This window comes from Lampris incognitus, chromosome 6, assembly GCF_029633865.1.
Source record: "Lampris incognitus isolate fLamInc1 chromosome 6, fLamInc1.hap2, whole genome shotgun sequence".
Taxonomy (NCBI): Eukaryota; Metazoa; Chordata; class Actinopteri; order Lampriformes; family Lampridae; genus Lampris; species Lampris incognitus.
In genome coordinates, this window is record NC_079216.1 from 67,568,971 (window position 1) to 67,586,153 (window position 17,183).

The window sequence follows — 17,183 nt, forward strand, 5'->3', positions numbered from 1 at the left end:
GTCGTCATTTCACACACGTTTCCACCTTGCGTTGTTTCAGGTGTTTGTTTTCAGTCTCGCCGTTGGTAGTGTGCAGGCCGGCGCCGTGCAGCGTTGCATCTCGTACCTGTCCTTTTGTGTTGCTCACCGGTAAATAATGTGTTGCAGAGCGGTCGCCACGTTGGTTGTATCCACGGTGCTACGTGCAGGAGTGGCGGTGTGAAGCCACACAGTTTATACTCATATCTACTGTACCGACCGTCTGTGGCTCGGGGGTCTCCGGGGGGCTGCTGTGGCAGGGTCAGTGTTGAGGGCACCCGGGCAAACCAAAGCTCCTGTTTGTCTCGTGTCATATTTGTTCTATCAAAAGGCCCCTATAATGTTTACTTGTTTGTACTTATTTACTCGTTTAAGTTATGCAGCTTTCATTAAAAGTAATTCAGTGTTTTTTGTTTTTTTTTTGTAGTACAGAAACTAGAAGTGAAGAAGACATGTAAAGGTACTTGTAGGTTTTGTAGAACAGTTGACCTTGCAGTAACATTTTCATAAAATCAACGCTCGTCGTGCATCTGACCTGTTGACGTACTACGTTTTGGGTGTAAAATAACACTGCTGTACTTCACATATCTGGAACAGTTTGACACGGCACACCAGTGGTTCTCAGAACTCATTGTATATTGGGAAGTAATTGCTCAAGGTAATGTATTTGTTTACATTTTCATACTCACAACATTGTCCTGCATATGTCAAGTGATCCATTTTGAATTATCAGATATTTTTAAAAATTTCATACCCATGAATTGAATAGTAGCAGAGTATTTTTATAAGACTGAGTATTTTGCTTTATGCCCGTGGCACAGAATATATTTGTTGATATATTTGCCAGAAATCTGATGCATAGAGGAAGTGTTGAGTGTGTGAATGCAAGTAGCATAACAGATGGGATTCAAGCAAATATATTAGAATATTATTCTATCACTGATCTTTACTCCACAACTCCCTGGCCTGCGTGTCACAACAAGGCAAAGGCTGTTTTTCATCGAAACTCCTCTGACATGCGATTTAACATAGCGCGCATGTCAGGCATCCATTAACGGTAGATCAGCTCCTCAGAGCGCAGGCGAGGTGTTTCCAAGCATTCCATTCTACTTGGGAGTCGGTCGGGGGGTTTAAGAGGAGCACATGACGTTGCAGAAAGTGGAGCAGTAATGCCTCTTAAAGCCATACCAACACACAGCCAACCTGCAACCTGGGACTCACTTTCATGAATGTAATTTTACCTCATGGTGTGCAAAAAAACCTCGCTCTACATCTAACATCGGACCAATTACACGTTTTTGTTTTTTTTCTGACGGGGGGGGGGGGGGATAATTCGTTCATTGTCCAGTTGTGAGATTGTTCGTTCTGTGTTCAGGTCTGTTTCCATGTTTCCCAACTCGGTCACATTGAGCGAGCTACATCGCTCAGCCGGACTCTTCGAGCAGCCGCCTGCATCTGAAAACCACAATGTGAAAAGTTCCTTTATAGATGGCGATGATAGCACTTTTTTTTTCCTTCAGTCATGTGACTATCCATGTGTGAAATATACTGCAGGGGGTATCTTAAGTTTCAGATGTGATGCTTTTAACAGAACTTTGTGTGCCTTGACAACTAAACAGTTACTCTGTTGTGTTTACCGTGTCCCGGTCCTGTCATTACCAACTGCCTCCCAGTCCTTTCAGGCCCATTTCCTGTTGTTGGACGTTTGTTTTTTGTTTTTCTTCCCATAACCCAAGCATCCAGACACCAACCTTTTATTTCAGATCTCTCCTTCCATCGTCATCGCAAAATATCTTTTGGATTACTTTCAACATAGAACTGCTGTGCAGCTTAACATATTGTTAACTTTGTCGTGTTTTTTTGTTTTAACCCGTTTTTTCTTGCCTCTTGAGATTTGTGTGTGTGAGTTTTAAAGGGACGAGACAGTAGAGATTGTTGTTTCATGGAGGGTTTCTTGTGACGTGCTTGTCAACATAACTCTTGTTGCTGTGAAATGCTCGACTCGAGGTCAGAAGGAAGCGACCATGACAAAGTAAAACGTAGTTGCCAATAGTGTGAGCTCTATCTTGCGTGTAAACCGGTTCGCTCACATTTCCTAGTTCGCTTCTATTTCACCTTCTCCCAACAGTTCCGTTTTCTCTCTTCTGTGTAGCTTCTGCTTTTAGTATTTTAGCCTTAAGACCCTGCAGTAGGGATAAAGGTCAACCCGTGTGTTATCATACATCTGAACTACTATTAACTTGTACTTTGCCTTTGTCTGAACATTTGTACTCTCTTCTGTTTATCTGTAATCCTGCTGCTACATCAGTTGAATTAATAAAGATTTAAGTGGTCTCTGCCTCGTTTCTGTTCTCCCCCATGTGGTGCAGCGACGCACAAGTTCACTTTGACGGGCTGGAAGTACTGATTACATGAAGAAATACTTTTAGAAGCAGAAAAGGTCTTGGTAACACTTTAGTATGGGGAACATAAAAAGCTTAATTACTAGTGAATTAGTAATGATCAAGATGTCACTTTAGTATGGGGAACATATGCTAAGTAACAAAAATTTAATGTACAGTAATTTAACACTATGAACACTTGTAGTTTTGTGTGTTGTTATGTAAGAACAAAGCATACTCATTAAGTGTTAGTAAGGGAGAATAACTCTTCTTGTGGTACTACCACCTTATAAAGTCCATACTAAGCAAAGCATATTGAGATGGTACTACTAATAAGCAATACTTCTGAGGTTATAGAGGGAAAACTCATAGTTAATGGCTTACTGGTTGTATAATAAGGCCATGCAGAATAAGGCATTAATGAGTACGTAATGATGACCAATTAAGAGCCAATATGTTGCTAATTTGCATGCTAATAAGCACCTAATTAATGGTGACTACGTTCCCCATACTAAAGTGTTACCAAGGTCTTGTATTATCACCAAGACTTTTCAGTAACCACTTACTGAAACATGCAATTTGGTAACACTTAGTTTAAGTATTAGTAACTACTGAAGACTTAACCAACAACTAGTAACTACCTGAATTAACCATGAATTGCAGTATTAAGTATTTATAAACCATCTATTAACACACTAACCATTGGTGCTTGCTTTACAAATGCTTTACAAATAATGAATTCAGTAGTTGCTAATACTTAACTAATGCTTCATAGTGTGTAGTTATTCTAAAGTACCTGAATTAATCATGAATTGCAGTATTAAGTATTTATAAAACATCTATTACCACACTAACATTGGCACGTCTTGCTTTACAGATGCTTTACAAATGATGAATTTAGTAGTTACTAATACTTAACTAGTGCTTCATAGTGTGTAGTTATTCTAAAGTACCTGAATTAATCAGGAATTGCAGTAATAAGTATTTATAAAACATCTCTTAACACACTAACCATTGGTGTTTGCTTTACACATTTTTTACAAATGCTTTACAAATTATGAATCAGTAGTTGCTAATAACTAATGATTCATAGTGTGTAGTTATTCTATAAAGTACTTGAATTAATCGTGAATTGCAGTATTAAGTATTTATAAAACATCTCTTAACACACTAACATTGGCGCATGTCTTGCTTTACAGAAACTTTACAAATGATGAATTCAGTAGCTACTAACACTTAACTAATGCTTCATAGTGTGTAGTTATTCTAAAGTGTTGTCTGCCATTTTTACACTGTTGCAGTGGCAGGCTGATTGTCGGACAACACGTGGCCAGTCATAGTTTACTTGTACATCTGTCTAGACTTTGTTGGAAGAAGGGCAGCGGATTCTCAGTGTCAAATCCAACAGCAAATTCTGGCTTTTTCCTAAGAGCCAGGACTGCAACCAGTATGGCCATAGTGGCCGTCAGACCCCATATATGATAGAAGTTTCCTGATTCAGGGTCCACAAAGTTGAATTTGTGTATCCATGCAGTCCTTCCAGGGGGTCTAATGGCAAAGTGGTCCTTCCCCCGGAGGAAGAAGTCCAGAGGGACGGCAAATGCTGAGCTGACCTCAGCTGGGTTTGGACATGGGCAAAATGACTCCTCTACGAATCCAACAACTGGAGTCACCAACAGACCAGTCAGCTGAGAGAGACGAGAGAACAGATGGGTCAAACTAAAGATACTGTAGAAAGAATATTTTAACATGACATGCAGATACAGTTTTATCCCCTCTTGCCATAGCAGAGCACCATGGACAAGCACCCCGGTGATGGTGCTTGTCCATAGTGTTCCCACGCACATATCCATGTGGTATGTGGCAGTGCCTGTATAACCACGGCCAACTGTTAAGTGGTACAGACGGGTGACAAAGTAAAAACCAACATACAGTGTGTTAGTAAGGTGTTGGTCCACCACGAGCCTCCAGAACAGCTTCAGTGCTCCTTGTCACAGATCCTACAAGTCTCTGAACTCTACTGGAGGGATGGACACCATTCTTCCAGAAGATGTTCCCTCATTTGGTGTTTTGATGATGGTGGTGGAAAGCGCCGTCTAACATGTCCCGTCTAACATGTCCTGGCTAACATGTCGGTCCAAATCTCCCATAGGTGTTCAGCTGGGTTGAGATCTGGTGACTGTGAAGGTCCTAGCATATGATATACATAATTTTCATCCTCATCAAACCATCCAGGGGCCCCTCGTACCCTGTGGGTGGGGGCATTGCTGTCCTGGAAGAGACCACTCCCATCAGATAGAAATGTCTCATCACAGGATAAAGGTGATCACTCAGAATAACTTGGTATTGATTTGCAGTGACCCTTCCCTCTAAGGGGACAAGTGGACCCAAACCACCGCAGGAAAATGCCCCCTGCAGCATAACAGAGCCCCTGGACCCCCTCACTGTAGGGGTCAAGCATTCAGGTTTTTCCTTTGATTTGACACCCATCTGTGTGTATATACAAAGGTGAACAGCTGATAACTGGTATTTTGACGAACAGGCTTTGGAAACATTTCTTCAACATAAGAAAACAATGTAACCAATATGTTACCTCACTGACGACAGGAAACAGTGCACAGACCACCTCCACCTGGCCAGTGGGAAGACCGATCTCCTCCTCCGCCTCTCTCGTGGCGGTGTCCACCTCGTCCCTGTCTTGCGGGTCCCTCTTGCCCCCCGGGAAGCAAACCTCACCAGCACCGGTCCTCAGCTGCACACACACACAGGAGGGGTCAGCCCTCACAAAACCTAGTTTATTCAAGTGTACCGTGAGTATACTTCTTTTAAACTAGACATCAGTGAGTGTGCTTTCAGTTTACTTTTTAAGTACTTATCAGAGATATACTAAACAAAATTACACTTAAGTATACTTACAAGTGTATTACTAGTACATATACTTGAAGTTTACGTAATAAAATAAGCTTCAAGCAGGGCCGCGGGACGGCGGGGCGCTGCAGCGCCCCCTAGTGGACAATAGAATAGCGGCAGTAGCCTAACCTGCGATACGCCGAAATGAAAAGGGGAAAATAAAAGCGTCGATATAAACGAGGCTAGTAATGACCGTGACACCGACGACGGGTCAAAAGTAACAAGTTGATTAGTTATCGACGAGCTTGTTTGCGGAGGAAACGTGTTCTTGCGTCTTTCTGTAAAATGTGGCAGATGGATTCCGAATGTACAGCGCCGCCAAGCGGGAAGACTCGGCTGGCGGCACCGCCCCTACTTCTTAGCACGTGTTCCCGCGCGCCCCCCGGCTCAAGCGCGAGGGTTTTGTGAGGGGGGGGTCATGAGCGGCGCCCGTGCAGCCCGGCCTCGAGGTCCCCTGATGACGTCTCACCGCTTGTGAGCGTGAGGTCATCCACACGTGCAGCCGCCCCCCCCGGACGAACAGCGGAACCAGCACCGAGGCTCTGGGCATGGACAGGCGGCAGGAGTTGTTCCCCACATCAAACGGCTTCAAACCGGCCCTGGCCTCGTCTCTGGGCTCCCGGACAGCAGGCGGCTCCGCGGCCATGACGTAATCGAAAGACGGGAAGCATAAAGTTGGACCGAACTATTAGAACTGTACGAACCGTCACCTGAGTAACGGGCTTCCCGCAATGGTGGACACGTCAACTTCCGTGTCTCTGAAACAGGCGGAAGTGGGAAGTGTCGTACTCCACCTTGTGGGGATTTTGGAGTATTGCAACAACGTTTATGAGTTTAAATACTTGGGGTCAACTGTCCAACGTAACGGGGAGTGCGGGAGAGAGGTGAAGAAGAGGGTGCAGGCAGGGTGGAGTGGGTGGAGAAGAGTGTCAGGAGTGATTTGTGACAGAAGGGGACCAGCAAGAGTTAAAGGGAAGGTTTACAAGATGGTAGTGAGACCAGCTATGTTGTATGGTGTGGAGACTCAGGTTGGGCAGTTTGGAGACAAAGCAAGAGAGACAAGATGGAGATGGTTTGGACATGTGTGGAGGAGAGATGCTGGGTATACTGGGAGAAGGATGCTGAATATGGAGCTGCCAGGGAAGAGGAGAAGAGGAAGGCCAAAGAGGAGGTTTATGGATGTGGTGAGGGAGGACATGCAGGTGGCTGGTGGGACAGAGGAAGATGCAGAGGACAGGAAGAGATGGAAACGGATGATCTGCTGTGGCGCCCCCTAACGGGAGCAGCTGGAAGTAGTAGTAGTAGTAGTAGTAGTAGTACTAGTAGTAGCAGTAGTAGTACTAGTAGTAGTAGCAGTAGTAGTACTAGTAGCAGTAGTAGTAGTAGTAGTAGTAGTAGCAACAAAGAAATCAGAGTCGCCAGTTGTAGTATTCAATTGTTTATATCGCTGTAAACAAGTAGGTAGTTGCCGGAAGAAAAAAAACATGAAATATTAGGAAACAAGAATATTCTTCATTACATCACAGGTCAGCCATTGCACAGTATGAGGAGGTAAAACAATACGACGGTTCAAGGCTACTTAATGACTGACAGTTCATGGAACATAAAGTTACAATGCAGTAGCCTGAGACTCCTGGGATGAAAAGACGGCGAACAAAACGTTGATAAATATTATGTTTACAATACTCAAGATAAAACCGTCATTTACAGGTCAGAGCCTCCACGCGCGCACACGTAAATAAATCTAAAATAGGGCAACATACCTATCATGTAGTACATTACATATCCCCCATAGGGAAAATAAATAATTTGCAACCCAAGAGTTCTTTTGTGAATTCTTCATGTAAAAAAAAACAAGAATAATGAGGAAAACTCAAAACATAAAAGAACTAGGGAGCTTTATCACAGTGGTACTAGTCTTCATCATCCATTCCCGTTTCAGAGCTCAGCTCATAATTTGTACTTCTCCTTGGCTTGATCATTCAGTATACAGATGTGCTGCAAAACAAAGACAGATGAATGTCAACGGGACAGAGCCTGTCCGTGTCAGGAGCATTTCCATTATACCGACAACAGTTTTCCTTCAAATCCCATGGAACCTCTAACGCTTTCTTTGTTTAAAGATAAAATGATAGAAATAGTAAACCCATGTGTGTGTGTTGCATCTGCCGACATCCCCAAACTATTTCTTCTTACAGATGTGCTTTGGTACCATGTGGTCTTTGTGTATATTTCAACAAGGATCCAGAGCACTCACGCTGAGATCTCGGAAGTATTCATTGTAGTCCAGAGCATAGCCCACCAGGAAGGCGTCGGGCACCTCAAACCCGATGTCTGAAATAAAATATACAAACGCTGGCTGAGTGAGTCACACTAAAAATAGAAATAGCTAGAATAGAAAGTCAATATAATGAAATTAAATATCATGCACTGGTGGACGCGGGGGACATGTTGGAAACAAATGCCGCACGAGTGCCCTCTTGGATGCCCCTATGGTAGATAAAACATGACAAAGTGCCCTCTAGGGTGGCCCAATGTGCAAGACAACGTGGTGTAGCGCCCTCTAGGGTGCCTTTCCAGTGGATAGAACATGATTAAGTGCCCTCTAGGGTGCCCTTCCATGGACGCAATGTGGACTTTCTGTGCGCTGGTGCCCCACCACGTACAGCTGGTGCCCCACCACGTACAGCTGGTGCCCCACCACGTACAGCTGGTGCCCTTTTTATTTTTATTTTTTGCCCCGGCCCCTCAAACAGCCCGAGTCTGCCACTGATATCATGTGTACCATACAAGGCCCTACTTAATGTGATGTGACATACATCCACATTGTACAGCACAGATGGGATTTAGCCACATGACATTTACGCCGGTTAACAAAAAGGCCTCTCCGGTAGCTGAATAAGTTAACGGCATGAGTGCCTAACTGCAGGGTTTCCAGTAGCTAGGTAATTCTGGATTAACGGCTCACAACGGGAGGGTTGTGTATTTCAGGATCCTAGCTATAACCAGCGTGCCGTTTTGCCCTTTGGCAAAGCACTGTACCCCGGGCGGCGCTGTTCTGTGGCTGACACTATGCTGCTCCTGCTCTCAGCAACATAAGCAGCAAAATTACAAACCCAAGTCTGAACAACTGGATCAGCCGTCCCAGAATTACTCCAAGGAATCGCACTAGAAGTATGACAAGCATGAAAGATACTTCCACCTCAGAGTTGCCCTCCCAGCTAGGAGCGGGGCTTCTAAGAGAAACTGTGGCACCACCGCTCTACGATGCTGTGAGCCACGAGGTAAAAGTACAGTGACATTTCTTAGGTGTATGACGTGTGCACATGGACTCAAGAGGCCTGCAGCTTACTCAGAAAGCCACTTTATTTTTGTCATGGTGGGTTACGATGACATGTGTTCTCTGCTTTTAACCCATCCTGTTGTATAGGAGCAGTGGGGAGCTGCAGCGCCTGGGGACCAACTCCAGTTCTTCTTTCCACCGCCTTGCTCAGTGGCACAGGCAGGAGTATTAACCCTAACATGCATCTTTTTTTTTTTTAATAAATGTATTTCTGATTTTTCCCTTTTTATCCCAATTTAGTGGCCAATCGATCCCTATGTTAGTCCAATCACCCACCCTCGCACTGCATGTGTTCGCCAACTGCATCTCTCCGGCCGGCAGTCTGGAAAGAGACACCTCGCCACTTTCGTGACAAGGTGAATCCAGGCCGAACCACTGCTTTTTCCCCACACACAGAAACGCATTCATGTGATGAACACGAGCCGACTCCGCCCCCCTCCTGAAGACAGCGTTGCCAATTATTGCTGCTTCAACGAGTCCGGCCATAGTCGGATCTGACGAGACCGGGGCGCGAACCCCAGTCCCCAGTAGGCAACTGCATCGACACAAAGCCGATGTCATAGAATTAAATGTGTATTTAAAAGAGCTGAAATTTATTTATTTGTAAGGGAAAAAGTACAGGGAACATTGACAGCTGCAGAAGCAGTGTCCAGTGTATACGTGTATATAGCTGAACCTAATTTCCAACGCCAGTCCCTTGATGGTTGTTGATAGTTCAAGCAATCACTAAAATTACACAGTGCAGCTTAAAATCAGTGCAACAACCGTGCATGAAAACACACAAACTCAGAATATTTATAGCATGAACTCAAGCCCTATATAGAATGCAACTTGACTGATTGACTGAAGTGTACAAATAATGACTAGTTGGTGTCATGATTACAGTTCTGGCCAAGTCCTAACCAGGACTTGACTGTTGTGGAAAATGTTTTAAAATCCTGAATCTGCTTTAAGCTGGCAGATAGGGAATTCCAGAGGGCTGTGCCTTTAATTGAGACTGCAGTTTGTGCAAAGGAAGTCTTACAGTGTCTAATGCTACAGTTTCTTTCAGGTGTTAATGGCAGTACAGTGAAGTCTAGTTATGAAAGTGTTGAAAATTGATGGAGATACTAGATGGTGGAGACATTTAAATATACATGTGAGGTTGGAGTAATTAATGAAAATGTAAAAACTGAGAAGATTATACTTCTGTAGAATATTACAGTGATGAAATCTCTTTTTCCCTTTTTCCCCACCTCCCCCTCTGCCGATCTGGGGAGAGCTGCAGACTGCCACGTCTCCTCCCATACATGAGGAGTCGCCAGCCGCTTCTTTTCACCTGTGAGGAGTTTCTCCAGGGGGACGTAGCGCGTGGGAGGTTCACACTATTCCCTCCAGTTCCCCCTCCCCCTGGAACAGGCGCCTGGACCAACCAGAGGAGGTGCTAGTGGAGCGACCAGGACACATACCCACATCCGCCTTCCCACCCGCAGGCACGGCCAATTGTGTCTGTAGGGACGACCGACCAAGCTGGAGGTAACACGGGGATTTGAACCAACGATCCCCATGTTGGTAGGCAATGAAATAGACTGCCACAGCACCCAGACGCCCCCGAAATCTCAGTGGTTTCTTGGCAAGAACTTTGATAGCTTAATTATAAAGGGACGTTAGTGGTTTAATGGCAGAGGCTGATGCCTCAGACCAAGAGGTTATGAGAGAGTATGAGAGATGAGGAAAAAAACATTGCATGGATAAATATTAAAGCTGTATGACATGGTAAGCAGTGTCTGATTTGCCTAAAGGTTTGAAGATTAGCCCTAACAGTTCTACCTAACTTTTTTAAACCTTAACTGAAGGTCCAAAACAATCCCAAGACACAAACTCCTGTGCTGTCTCTAGTTTATCATCTTTAATCTTCACTTTGAAAGTATCTGTGACTGGGAGCGTTCCGACTGAGAAGCACATAGCGACAGTTTTTTTTAACATTCAGTGTTGGGCAGGAAGTGTCAAATCAGTGTGCCACCTTTCCCAGGCAGTCTGTTAGTTTGGCTGCAGTAATAGTAGATGTTTTTGCTGCCACAAATAAAACAATATCATCAGCATACATTTGTAGCCCAATTCAGATGTTGTTGATATATATAAGCTAAACAACAAAGGACCAAGAAATGATCCTTGTGGTATGCCCCTTTTATTTTCATGGTAATCCGATTTGAAGTGACCGATGGTGACCTGTTGACTCATATGTCATAAATAAGAATTAAACCATGTTTTTGCTTGAGAAGAAAAATTACATTAAGCCAATTTGGACAGAAGGATGTCATGACTGACAGCATCAAATGCCCTTTTGAGGTCTAGAAAGACTGCACCAACTACATGCCACCTATCCAAAAAGAGTTTGATGTTTTCAAGCAGATAGCAATTAGCTAATTCCGTTGAATGCTTGGATCTGAAACCAAATCGATTTGACTACAAGAGATTATTATCCTCCAAATATGTCTTTAATTGTTGTGCTAAAACCTTTTCTAAGACATTGGAAAAAAATTGAAGTATGGAAATTGGCCTGTAATTTGTAGTCAGGTTAGCTGCACCTGACTTGAAAATGGGGGGAAATTAGACATATATTTAGTAATCTTAGAAAACATTTATTGACTAAGTCTACCAATTTGCTGTATTTAAAGCTTAATGTATATCAGTGCTCTGTGAAAAAAATAGATGCTTGCTCTTTTACTGTCTGTATGGGGTTGGGGCTTAAGCTGCCAATACTGCACAGCGGAAAGTCAAAAGCTTATACAGCAGCAGCTGTCCTTGAGGGGCTATCTTAAAGAGATTATCTGACTCCAACCTAAAAGCATTACATAATCCCAGACAATGTCAATGTGTGGCTACCTCAGACAAGAGTTGGCACATTAAAAATCCTGCTCAGCTACATATGGGGTAGATTTCCTGAAACTATTTGCTAAAGTTACACAACAATATTCAACACCATTAAATCCATACCCCTTACTCTGCATCTCTACAAGATGCACCATTATGATGGGGTGTGTGTGGTAGGCATAAAGTGAGCAGCACGGTTTACCAATATGACACACAAAACAAGGCGTCTGATGAATAAATATAGGTACTCACAGTCTGGCCTGTAGCCTGAACTCCTTGGGGTTCTCTTCACTAGCAGGCTGAATTGTCGGAACATATAATGAAACAAAAAGAAAAATTGGGCCAAATACATATATAAGAGAATTGGTTAGACATGAACATGAGAAGAAGATATTGGAACCATGATCCCGTTAACACTATGTCTGGAAACAGACAGACGGCAATGGTGGTCCTGCAGAGCACCTTGTCTAATCAAACAGCATAGCAGGGACTCAGTCTGACAGCTGGGTTATGATGCTCGTTTTACCTGCATGAAAGTGAGCGTACAACTGATCACCTGGGGGTCATTTCATGGGACTTAGCAGGACTTATTAAAACTTTGTTCAACAAGACTGAATTCTTATTTGCAATGATATCGTCTCAATAGGCACCTTGAGGGGCCAGGGGTTAACACAAGTACAAAATACAATAAAATAAGAGGCCAGGACATATACCACGAATACATGAGATAACACTCAGCATAATAATAGAGAGTATACGAAGAGGGGACATGCAGCGACAATACTATCTGGCTAGGCATTCATGGCTGGTAATAAACTCCCTCATTTCATTTTTAACATGTGCCTGCACATTGTTTTTAATGACAATAAAAATTTAATTGAAATTATTACACAGAAACACCAAAACATAGCAGGGACTGGAGTACAGCTCAAAAACGTAAAGCAAAAAGCGACAAACACACAAGGCACAGAAACATAATTCTGTTATGATTACTCTAGCACAGCAGGGATATCAACCTAGCTGAGCGGAGGATATAGTATATTCCCTGCACAATAAATCCAAAACCCCTCAAATTCACGCACAGAGCGGCAACAGACACTTGCATTAATTGTAAACCATTACAGGAGTCAAAGGAATCCCTTGCACATATAAGAGAGCGATGGCATCGACCTCTACAGTGCAGTTAATGGTATGGCAGATTAATTCTTTAAGCTGCTCACTCACTCAAATAACATCTCTAGTACAGTGCTTAAGAGGAGAGTGTCCATTAGCCGAGAGGACGGACTGTTGTCTGCACCGTCTCCACTGACAGACGCACATCGTCCATTAAGGCCGTTAAGATGGAGCTCTACTTTTCCCAACGTCCCTAGACTGCAAAACGGCATGTAATGGCACTCACCTTACAACTTTAACCATCTTGGGACTGCAGTCGTTTAGCAGAGAAAGCAGTGTCTGCATTGTCCTCCCCGTCTCCACGATATCCTGCAAGACCACACATACAGAAAAAAAAACTGCGGCACCACACCAAAAATTAAAAAAAGACAGATCACATTATATATAATGGACAGAGTTAGCAGTAAGGTGTGGGAGGATGCACCGAATACAACAGTTCTTTAGAAATCAGTTTGATCTCTACCATTCTTGTACATTTGGGACCTTGGTCTGTTATGGAAAAGAATGTGAAAAAAGGAATGGATAACAGGGCGGGTCATGATCAGGTGCCAACATGAATCTGAAGGAAATCCTAACATGGGGGGGTGTCTAAATTATGTTTTTTATGAGGAATTTAAATGAGCTTATTTTTTTGGATAAATAGATGGAAAACATTTACACAGAACTAAAGACAAACAATTTTTTTAAATATAAAAAAATCTTACCTCAACTATCAAAACATTCTGCATAAAAATAAAATGAAAAAGTTGTTCAGACAGAGAGATTTTCAAGCAGTTTTATTTACAGTTTACAGCCCAACATAACTCTAGCACTTAATCATAAATGGAAAATGCCGTATGTCCATAAACAACACTAACCTTTCCCTTTAGGCTGGATAGTTCATCCCCTCCAATGACTTTGACATTGTTTGTGGACTTGTCATCCTGGGGAATGCAAAGAGGGGGGAACATGCACCCATCAGTGTGCTTGCACCCATGGATCAGATTTGACTTGTTTGCACTATACCGATATCACAAATGAACCCTACAAGTACATATACTGATCAGCCAAAACATTAAAACCACCTGCCTAATACTGTGAAGGTCCCCTTCACACCGCCAAAACAGCTCTGACCCATTGAGGCATGGGCTCCACAAGACCTCTGAAGGTGTCCTCTGGTATCTGGGACCAGGATGTTAGCAGCAGATCCTTTAAATCCTGTAAGTGGCAAGGTGGGGCCTCCATGGATTGGACTTGTTTTTCCAGCACATCCCACAGATGCTCGGTCGCACTGAGATCTGGGATATTTGGAAGCCAAGACAACACCTTGAACTCCTTGTCATGTTCCTCAAACCATTCCTGAGCAATTTTTACAGTGTGGCAGGGGGCATTATCCTGCTGAAAGAGGCCACTGCCATCAGGCAACACCATTGCCATGAAGGGTGTACCTGGTCCGCAACGATGTTTAGTTAGGTGGTACATATTAAAGTACCATACACATGAATGCCAGGACCCAAGGTTTCCCAGCAGAACATTGCCCAGAGTATCTTCCCTTCTTCCCATAGTGCCTCCTGGTGCCATCTCTTCCCCAGGTAAACTACACAACGCCCCTGGTCGTCCCCATGACGTAAAAGAAAATGTGATTAATCAGACCAGGCAACCTTCTTCCACTGCTCCATGTCCAGCTCTGATGCTCACATGCCCATTGTAGGTGCTTTCAGCGGTGGACAGGGGTCATCATGGGCACGCTGACCGGTCAGCGGCTACGCAGCCTCATACACATCAAGCTGTGATGCACTGTGTTTCCTAACACCTGTCTATCATAGCCAGCGTTAACTTTCTCAGCAATTTCAGCTACAGTAGCTCTTCAGTGGGCTCGGACCAGATGGGCTAGCCTTCACTCCCCACGTGCATCAATGAGCCCTGGGCACCCATGACCCTGTCGCCGGTTCCCCAGTTGTCGTTCCTTGGACCGCTTTTGGTAGGTGCTGACCAGTGCAATGCAGTGGTCTGTAGAGGTGCACATACAGAGGTGCATTGCATACCAGGAACACACCACAAAACCTGCCGTTTTGGAGACACACTGACCCAGTCGTCTAGCCATCACAATTTGGCCCTTGTCAGAGTCACTCAGATCCTTACACTTGCCCATTTTTCCTGCTTCCGACCCATCAACTGCATGAACTGACTGTCCACTTGCTGCCTGATATATCCCACCCCTTGACAGGTGCCACTGTAACGAGATAATCAATATTATTCACTTACCCGTCAGTGGTTTTAATGTTTTGGCTGATCAGTGTACACAACACAAAGTTGGTGCTGTGATACTCCCCAGTTATTCAACAAGATTTTTCTGTCATATGTCACCACACCAGTTGTATACAATTTACATCAACACAAGCTGGAAATGAAGTGAAAAGGCCTGCTCACATAGTAGCTCTTGAGCCTAATGAAATCCACCGTCAACGGGACTGATTCATCGCTGTTCCGGTTTAGTGCCTTGATGTAGTCCAGCAGGTCCGCAAAGAACTTGTAGCCTCCTTTGAGAACACATAGAGCAACAATGTGGTGTCCCCCCATATCACGGATAATATCACGGGCCAGACGTTCTGTCCTGGATGGGACAGACAGAAAGGAGAGGTTGAGAGAGAGGCACGATGAAACACAATTAGGTTTACACAACCCACACGATACAACCCATGAAGAGATCCTCAACATAATTTAACATAATGCTTTAAACACAACGAACAATTAATTATGCATTTCATTGCAAATGCAGTTCAAGCCCCAACCTCATTTTATGCAAACTACATAACATAAATAACAAACAACAGGAGCTACACCGTCGTTTGTGAGTCACATAAACAAAAATAAAAAGGGTTGAAGAGACAACCGGACCCACAAAGATCCGAGGTGGAAATATCAGGTTTCTCCATGGACTTGGCATTGGTGGGTGACTGGTGTCGGCTGTTTTTACCTGTCCATGATCAGGCCGTGGGGGATGATGACCCTGTCCAGATCGTTCTCATAATGCCTGGGGACACAGAAAAGGTCCAACTCGTGGCCTTTCTCGTCATCGGCAATCTGGGACAGAAAGGCATTCCTTCAACTCCGCACAAACGTTCGGCACCGACAGAAAACGTGCACCTTTTAGAGACGGTGAGGTAACCCCACCCTGGCCCAGGGGGGTGGTGGGCAGTCTTATCCACACAGGGTCTTTGTTCCAACCGAGCAGGTCCGCCCCTGACTGCGTCTCCTAGTCAAGTTCCTCAGCCCAGGCTGCTGGTTGACTAGTAGGGTCAGGTGTGTAACTGCTTGGTTGGAACCACAACCTTCACCCACACCGGCCCTGTCTGGACGAGACTGCCCACCCCTGGCCCAGCACCACCCCTGGCCCACTGCCCACCCCTGGTCCAGCACCACCCCTGGTCCACTGCCCACCCCTGGTCCAGCACCACCCCTGGTCCACTGCCCACCCCTGGTCCACTGCCCACCCCTGGCCCAGCACCACCCCTGACCCAGCACCACCGAGCATCTCGACCACCTGTTCAGTAACGTGCCAGCGTGAACGAATACACCTGAACGCAATTACATGTGCGTTCAGCCCGCCGCAGCCCAAATGCGCAGTGCCGGAACCACACCCTGCCGGCCGAACTAGTTGACGGAACCGAAAGGCGGATCCGCCGGTCGGAGAGCCTGAGGCAGACGGCGAGGAAGCTACCGTTTAATCCAGACCGCCATTCTTACCTGGAGGAAGGAGGCCATGCTAGCGTGTGGTCCGTTCACTCACGCCGAGATGTGAGGAGTCATGTCCCCGCGGCCTCAGCGACGAGCAGACGTGCGCCGGCGGCCCTTCACGCCGATGTGTCCCCTTGACGACCGACTTCTTCGTGGGCGACGAGCGTCGAGGCGATCTCTCGCTCTCTGTCGCTGCGGGGGTTTAAACGGTGACGTCACAATCCAGTTTACCCTCCCAATAATCTGGTTGAGCGGACGGACGGGACGCAGCCTGCAGGAGCGCAAGCGGCAGCCGCGGTACCGTCGGTACCGGTGCCCAGCAGCAGCAGCAGCAGAAGAAGAAGAAGTGTGACGCAGCTTTTCAAAGAAGCAAGTTTACAGAAGCTTCGAGTAGCTTATGGCGACGCTATGAGATAAGAATACTGCTAGATAGTGTGTGTGTGTGGCTGCAGGAGGCTGCAGGAGGCTGCAGGAGGCTGCAGGAGGCTGCAGGAGGCTGCAGGAGGCTGCAGGAGGCTGCAGGAGGCTGCAGGAGGCTGCAGGAGGCTGTGCCACACGGTACCAGTCCCGGCAGCGGGACCCCTGGTAGAGCTGCAGCCTCCTTATAAGACACCGACTTGTTCGTCTGTGTCGTTTTATTGTGTTTACTGTGTCTTGTCTGGGGGTTGTCTCCGTCTGTTATGGACCCCTCGATCACGGCGGTGCTGCTGGGTCAGGTTCGGCTGCTCCTCGCCCAGAACGTCTCCATCTCCAGTGTGTAGTTCTGTCAGGCTTTCAGAGTGAATTCA

At 45.3% G+C, this 17,183-nt stretch overlaps 2 protein-coding genes across 2 annotated transcripts; both read right to left on the reverse strand.

The window, feature by feature from the left end:
- Nucleotides 1-2,809: 2,809 nt before the first annotated feature.
- Nucleotides 2,810-6,170, reverse strand: nudt7 (nudix (nucleoside diphosphate linked moiety X)-type motif 7). Its single transcript, XM_056282196.1, has 3 exons — nt 5,779-6,170; nt 4,993-5,151; nt 2,810-4,087 (listed from the first exon to the last, which is right to left on the reverse strand). The coding sequence occupies exons 1-3, from the start codon at nt 5,953-5,955 to the stop codon at nt 3,734-3,736; spliced, it is 690 nt and encodes a 229-aa protein (XP_056138171.1). The 5' UTR covers nt 5,956-6,170; the 3' UTR covers nt 2,810-3,733.
- A 629-nt stretch (nt 6,171-6,799) lies between these two features.
- Nucleotides 6,800-16,570, reverse strand: hprt1l (hypoxanthine phosphoribosyltransferase 1, like). Its single transcript, XM_056281391.1, has 9 exons — nt 16,405-16,570; nt 15,635-15,741; nt 15,088-15,271; nt 13,536-13,601; nt 13,383-13,400; nt 12,905-12,987; nt 11,758-11,804; nt 7,567-7,643; nt 6,800-7,307 (listed from the first exon to the last, which is right to left on the reverse strand). The coding sequence occupies exons 1-9, from the start codon at nt 16,420-16,422 to the stop codon at nt 7,260-7,262; spliced, it is 648 nt and encodes a 215-aa protein (XP_056137366.1). The 5' UTR covers nt 16,423-16,570; the 3' UTR covers nt 6,800-7,259.
- Between the last annotated feature and the right edge of the window lie 613 nt (nt 16,571-17,183).

What these genes read in the sequence shown, in the direction of transcription:
- nudt7 (XM_056282196.1), bottom strand. Translation starts at nt 5,955, where the DNA reads ATGGCCGCGGAGCCGCCTGCTGTCCGGGAGCCCAGAGACGAGGCCAGG. An exon ending in TGACCTCACGCTCACAAGCG is followed by an intron (nt 5,152 to 5,778) that starts GTGAGACGTCAT and finishes GTGTGTGTGCAG; the next exon opens with CTGAGGACCGGTGCTGGTGA. An exon ending in TGTTTCCTGTCGTCAGTGAG is followed by an intron (nt 4,088 to 4,992) that starts GTAACATATTGG and finishes CGTCTCTCTCAG; the next exon opens with CTGACTGGTCTGTTGGTGAC.
- hprt1l (XM_056281391.1), bottom strand. An exon ending in AAGATGGTTAAAGTTGTAAG is followed by an intron (nt 11,805 to 12,904) that starts GTGAGTGCCATT and finishes CCGACAATTCAG; the next exon opens with CCTGCTAGTGAAGAGAACCC. An exon ending in TTCAGGCTACAGGCCAGACT is followed by an intron (nt 7,644 to 11,757) that starts GTGAGTACCTAT and finishes ATTTTATTTCAG; the next exon opens with ACATCGGGTTTGAGGTGCCC.